The 6,690-nt window shown below is 45.7% G+C and overlaps 1 protein-coding gene across 1 annotated transcript; it reads left to right on the forward strand.

Moving 5' to 3' along the window:
* Positions 1 to 6,690, forward strand: Mrpl20 (mitochondrial ribosomal protein L20). Its single transcript, XM_051173919.1, has 4 exons — positions 1 to 143; positions 235 to 345; positions 3,557 to 3,634; positions 6,337 to 6,690. The coding sequence occupies exons 1-4, from the start codon at positions 57 to 59 to the stop codon at positions 6,508 to 6,510; spliced, it is 450 nt and encodes a 149-aa protein (XP_051029876.1). The 5' UTR covers positions 1 to 56; the 3' UTR covers positions 6,511 to 6,690.

A 6,690-nucleotide genomic window follows, 5' to 3' on the forward strand; every position in this document is an offset into this window, starting at 1 on the left:
TCTGACCGTTGACCCGGAAACGCTTAGGGCAGCTCCTCGGATGCCCGGAGTACGCCATGGTATTCCTCACGACGCGGCTCTGGCTGCGGAACCGCATCACAGACCGCTTTTGGCGCGTTCAGGAGGTGCTGAAACATGCTCGGGTGAGTGCGCGCGCCGCGATCCCACTGGGGCACGGGCAGGCTGGTGCGTGCGCTGCTTTCCGGACATCCTTCTTCCTTTTTCTTCGCCCAGCATTTTAAGGGAAGGAAGAATCGCTGCTACCGGCTGGCCGTGAGGGCGGTGACCCGAGCCTTCGTGAAGTGCACGCGTGCCCGCAGACTGAAGAAGCGGAACCTGAGGACCGTAAGCGCCGCCCCTGGGGGTCCACCCGCCCCCAAGCTTGTCCTGCATCTCCCCTAGAGCTCGGCTCTTCCTCACCCGGCTTCGGGAGCCCAGCCTTCCCTCCCCTGGAGCTTGGCCTTCGCCCTCTGGGAAGACGCTGTGTGAAGGGGGGAAGGGTCGGTATTGGCCCAAGGCACCCCTAAACCAGGTTCTCAGCACAAAGGAGATTTATTTGTCCCCTAGGGAATAAGAGACAAGGGGCAGGGAGAAGGGGAAATGGGTACGGGAGAGAGGGGATACTTATCTTGTAGGGATGGAGGACTGGATAGAGAGGAAACAGACTCGCCCCATAGGCAAATGGCATTTTATAAAGGTAAGAGGGGATGCCTTGTGTTAGGAAGAGGTGTTTAGTTTTAATTGCACAGGTTAATTATGGTAGCCACTGGGGGCTTTTGATGGACTTCCAAACTTGGATAGCTGGACCTTGGTAGTCAGCCTCAGGTGGAGGAAGTGGCCAAATAAGGGCTAGCTTTAGGAATGAAATCTGTTTTCAGCCAGGAAAATCGGGTAGTGGACGGGCAAGGCTTGCCAGGACCATGTTTGTCACACTCAGGCCTACTAGAGTCCCTTCAGAGGTGTTTTCTTTTTTCTGTTTGAGAGCTGTACTTGGGGCCTGGGTTGTAGCTCTTATAAGTACTTGTGAGCTAAGTCAGCAGGGCCAATGAAAGGTGTTTCTGACCTCGAGAGTGAGGAAATGCTTGCCAAAGGCTGGAGAGATGGCTGCAGTTGTCATCTGATTTCTGTTCAGAGCATCCACATCCGGCAGCTCACGACTGCCCATGCTTAACAGCTGCAGGGGATCTGGCACATGGCATCATGGTATATAAACAAATTAAAGGACCCCCTAACCTCAGTGTGGATATATCATGGTGAGTGTGTTCACATTCTGGACAGTGTTGATTTGGGTTCCTGTTCTGCTCTCAGGTGTACCAGGCTTTGGGGAAGGGTGGCGTTGCCCCCCCCCCCAAGACCTGGTATTTATTTGTTCAGGTCCAGGTGTGTCGCAGTGTTGTGAACACGTGGGAGTGTCCAGTTATAATAGGAAAAGTGAGCATTTGCTGCCACGGTGGAGGGTCTCCCGGCCTGGGACAGTCCTTGTCACCCTGGGATTTGTTAGAAATGCACACTTTCAAGGTCCTACTTTGAACCTGCTGAATCAAACATGGGAAGAAGGGCCTAACAGCTGGTGTTAACAAACTTCCAGGAGTCTGATGATGAAGTTCAAACTTGAGAACTTTTGGAAAAAAAAAAAAAAATGCTTAAAATGTTCTCACCCTGCAAAACAAACAAAAAAACGAAACAAAACAAAAAGCCAAACCAATTGATATCTAATGTGTAAGAACAGAAGCACACTCCTGTTATACTGAGGAAACCTACCATTCCTTGGCCAGGGTCTTTGATTCATACTTTTACTAGATTCTTGTGTCTTTCCAGATAGGTGTTAAGGTATTTGTCTGTGCCTGGCACAGACCCTACTAATCCAGTCAGCCAGATCCTTCAAGGATCCTCTCCCTTCACAGAGTTTACTATGTTCCTGTGTCTGCCACAGAGTCTCAGTTTTTGTTTGCAGCGAGTTCTTGCTTGTCTTTTTTGAGGGAGAGGAAGGCAGTACTTGGGACGGAATGAACCGAGGGCCTTGAGCATGCTAGGCATGGGTTCTCTGCATATGCTCATGCATATGCACGGATGTGGCAGTTAGAGAGAGGGTAACTGTCGGGAGTCTGTTCTTGCCTTCCACCTTGTTGAGGCAGGATCTGCCTTGCTGTTTCTGTTGTACCCTGTACTCTTAAGCTAGCAGGCCTATGAATTTATGACTTAACCATTGGAGTGCTAGGATTATAGATGTATGCCACTAGATCCAGCTTTTTTACTGGAGTTCCAGGGTCTGAGCTCAGGTCATCAGGATTGTCTGGCAATATTAGCCATCTCTGGGGCCTTGGAATTTCTGAGCTATATCCCCAGCCAGTTGTAAGTTGTATGCACACATGTGGTACATAGAGGTCAACCTCAAGTGTCAAAGTGCCATTCTTCAGAAGCCAGCTGCCTCTTTTTTTTTTTTTTTTTGAGGTCTCTAATTGGTGCTTAGCATGCAAGCTCCAGGGAAATCATGTGTCACAGAGCACTAACTTCCCTGTTTGGTTTGGTTTAGTTTGGTTTTTGACACAGAGTCTTGCCATATAGTCCTACCTATCTTGAAACTCACTGTATAGACCAGGCTGGCCTCAAACTTGAGTTGTTGCTCCTGGCTTTGCCTCCCTAACTACTTGCTTGTCTTTTTTTTTTTTTTTTTTAAAAGATTTTATTTATTTATTATGTATACAGTCTTCTGCCTACAGGCCAGCAGAGGCACCAGATTCAAAGGTTGTGAGCTACCATGTGGTTTCCGGGAATTGAACTCAGGACCTCTGGAAGAGCAGCCAGTGCTCCTAACCTTGGAGACATCTCTGCAGCCCTGCTTGTCATTTTTAAAGGAAATTTTTGCTTTACTTTTTCTTTTCCCAAGACAGGGTTTTTCTATGTAACCCTGGGTGTCCTGGAACTCCATCTGAAGCCCATGCTGGCCTCGAACTTAAAGCCTGTGCCTCTGCCCCCTGAATGCTGGGATTAAAGGTTTATACCCTTTTGGTAACATTTGTTTTGTTGAGACAGGGTCTCACTGCATAGCTCTGGTTGTCCTGGAACTTGCTATGTAGACGGGGCTGGCCTCTTATCTCTGAGGGATCTGTCAGGCTCTGCCTTCTGAGTGCTGGGAATAAAGGCTTATACCACCATGGCTGTCTATGTACACTGCTTTTTTGAGATATTGTCTCAAAGTGTAACCTAGGCTGGCTCTAACTCCTGATCCTATGGAGTATTGCCTGCCTATGATTCAGAGTGGGGCTTTGTCCTAAAAGCCTGTTTGCCTGAGAAGAAAAACATCTACAAATATTTACAAGCAATTTTTAGTTTAGTCAGAACATTTGCTAGAAATAAGATATGGACACAACATGGAAGCAGGGTGTAGTGGTACAGGACCTGGGGGTGGGGGAGGGGAGGCAGAGACAGGCAGATTTCTGTGACTTTGAGGGCAACCTGGTTTACACAGTGAGTTTCAAGATAGTCAAAGCTACATAGTGAGACCTTGTTTCAAAAAAAGAAATAAATCGATATCAAACATCTATTTTAATTCTAGCTCTGGATTAATCGGATTACAGCTGCCTCCCAGGAACATGGTTTACAGTACCCAGCATTCATTGCCAACTTAATTAAGGTAAGTTGAAGGCCTTATCCAGGTGTTGAGTATCTAAAGGAATCATGCCTTCAGATATAAGCCAGCCTGGTAGTAGCCCATGGGTAGACATGAGTGTTGCTGGGTCTACACCTTAAACTGCTTTCTGTTGTCTATATGGACTTCTGCAAACCTACCTGCTTTTTTTCCCTTGCCTTGCTGAGAATTCAGCACATTGTAAATAGAACATTTCATACATGCCTGTCAGAATAGTTGATCACACTGTGAACCCTGAGTTTGTGTTTGCATTAATTAATTAAGTAAAATCAACCTTGGGTCAGCAGGCAGAGCCAGCAGCTGGTTGACAGAAAGTAATCAGAGAATCAGAGTGAGTCTGGAAAATGGTAGAGAGGCCCACAGGAAGTAGCAGAGCAGGACTTTGAGTGTGGCAGGTTTTTTTTGTTTTTGTTTTTTGTTTGTTTTGTTTTGGTAAAATGGAAGGATGCTCTTATTTCTGAGATGCTGGAAAGTCAACTAGTTGTTTCTTGACCTTTCTGAGCTAGCAGGTTTTCATACCAGCCTCTGACTTACGAATCTTATTGATAAATAGAACAATAGAGATTTAGTTTAAAACTACATTTGGTAGCAGCAGCAGGTGAATTCATCAGGACATAAAAATCCCACCAGGCCACTGCCTGAAAAAGCAGGACAGGACAGTGGAGCTGCAGTCACCGACTGAAACAGCAGTAGATTCGGGTGTAGCTGTTGAGCCATTGTGCTGATGGAAAAAGATTTTGGTATCCAATGTAGGTGGCGGCTGCCGGCTCCCAAGTAATGGCACAGAACTTTTTTGTTGTTTTTTGAGACAGGGTTTCTCTGTAACAGTCCTGGCTGTCTTAGAACAGTCTGGCCTCAAACTTACAGAAATCTACCTGTCTCTGCCTCCAGAGTGCTGGGACTAAAAGCATGCTCTACCATCACCTGGTGAGACTTTTTATTAGTTATGAAAGCTTGGCATTAGCTTAGGCTTATTCCCAATTAGCTGTTAAAACTTAAATTAACCTGTATATTAATCTACATTCTGCCACATGCCTTATTACCTCTCCTCCATATATACTTCCTATTTCCTCCACATCTCTTCCTAGAGTTCCTATCTCTGCCTGGAAGTCCTGCCTATTCTCTCCTGCCTAGCTATTGGCTATTCAGCTCTTTATTAAATCAATCAAAAGGTGTCTTAGGCAAGCAGGAAGGACAGAGACATCTTCACTCAGTGTGATCAAATATCCTGCAACAGTTGCCAATTTGGATGAAAGGAAGAAGGTAGAAAACTAACTTTAGAGTTTGAGTTTTGTTTTGTCTTTAATGTTATGTACAGAAGTTATTTTGCCTGCATGTATGTCTGTGTACTACATCTGTGCCTGGTGTCCTTGGATGCCAGAAGAGGGCATTGGATCCCCAAGTTATAGATGATTATAACCTGCCCTGTAGGTACTGGGAATTAAATCTAGGTCTTGTGGAAGAGGGGTAAGTGCTCTTAACTTCTGCAATCTCTCCAGCCCCCTACAGTTTTCCTTTTAAAAGAGTAGATATTCTGCTTCTGCCTTATGGAAGACATTGTCCTTGTGCTCAGGGTCCTCTGGGTGAGCTGAAGTGGTGCTATAGCCCCCATTTTACTGACAGGCCTGAAGCTGAGGAAGCAGAGTTAAAGTCACAGGTTTGCAGGGTGTAGAGGTACATACCTTTAGTCCAAACACAAGGGATGGCGGAGAGGAGGTCAACAGGTGAGTCTCTGAGTTTGAGGCCAGCCTGGTTTACATAATATGTTCCAGGAGACAAAGGTACATAATAGATTTTTGACTCAAAAAAAAAAAAAAAAAAAAAAAGAGTCTGGTTGTTGGTGGTGCACACCTTTCTTTAATCCCAGCACTATGGAGGCAGAGGCAGGCGGATCTCTGTGAGTTTGAGAACAGCCTGATCTACAGAGCAAGTTCCAGGATAGGCTCCAAAACAATACAGAGAAACCATGTCTTGAAAAACCCAAAAAAAAAAAAAAAAAAAAAAAAAAAAAAATAGGATCTACTGGTGCTTAATAGCAATGTTTAGTACATTTCTTGGCTCCTGCTGAAAGTTACCTGCTTTCTGAAAACACCTGTTACTTTTATCACCACTGCTGGGGAGGGAATCCAGGGACTCTGCCACTCAGTTACACTCCCAGCCAGCTTCTGCCAGCCCTGTGGTCTAAATGAGCTTGTATGTCTCTGAATTGCAATAAAGGATTAGCCCAGGTCAAGAGTCTTAGTGCTCAAGTGATCACTGACCCTAACCATGGGTCCTGGTCTCAGTTGGCTCTTCCATGTTGAGGCCTCTATAGGTACCCTTCCTTGTCCCCACCCAATTTATCCTTCAGTGTCCTGCTTCATTCTCCAGGCAATATGTTCCTGCTAAGCCTATCCCACAGTTCCCCACTGTTCCGTACCAATAGACTGGTGCTGGCTGCTCAGGACGCACTAGAGGTCTTGTAGCTACATCCTGTCTTATTTCCACACAGGATCTCTTATATTCTACTGAAGTAATTTTTCTTGTTTATTGTTTTTTGATAGGGTCTCATTATATAGTCTTTGGCTGACCTGGAATTCACAGACCTCTCCCTGCCTGTGCTGGAATTAAAGGTGTGTACCACCACACCTAGCTTTCTCAAGTGGTTTCTGATTCTTACTATAGGCTGTGGTTCTTTGTCTTCCCAGAGCCAGGTGGAGCTCAACAGGAAAGTACTTGTGGACCTGGCCATCTATGAACCAAAGACTTTTAAATCTTTGGCAGCTTTGGCAAAGAGGAGGCAGCAAGAAGGATTTGCTGCAGCTTTGGGGGATGGAAAGGAGCCTGAGGGCATCTTTTCCAGAGTGGTGCAATACCGGTGAAGGCTGCAGTGCTGTGGGGATTGTTATAAACAAGACAGGAGCAAAAGGACTGTCTAGTCACCAGTAAGTCTGACTTGTATTTATTTACATTTTTGCAACAGGCCCCAGAGAAAAGGTTTTCATTCAGCCCCAAAACTGCCCTGTAAAGATTGTACAAATAAAAGCCTTTGCAGTGTTCAA

Source organism: Phodopus roborovskii, unplaced genomic scaffold (assembly GCF_943737965.1).
Source record: "Phodopus roborovskii unplaced genomic scaffold, PHOROB, whole genome shotgun sequence".
In the NCBI taxonomy this organism is placed as follows: Eukaryota; Metazoa; Chordata; class Mammalia; order Rodentia; family Cricetidae; genus Phodopus; species Phodopus roborovskii.

Excerpts from the sequence above, each read along its gene's own strand:
- Mrpl20 (XM_051173919.1), top strand. The coding sequence starts at position 57 with ATGGTATTCCTCACGACGCGGCTCTGGCTGCGGAACCGCATCACAGAC. Across the intron at positions 144-234 it reads AGGTGCTGAAACATGCTCGG|CATTTTAAGGGAAGGAAGAA; the intron begins GTGAGTGCGCGC and ends TTCTTCGCCCAG. Across the intron at positions 3,635-6,336 it reads TCATTGCCAACTTAATTAAG|AGCCAGGTGGAGCTCAACAG; the intron begins GTAAGTTGAAGG and ends TTGTCTTCCCAG.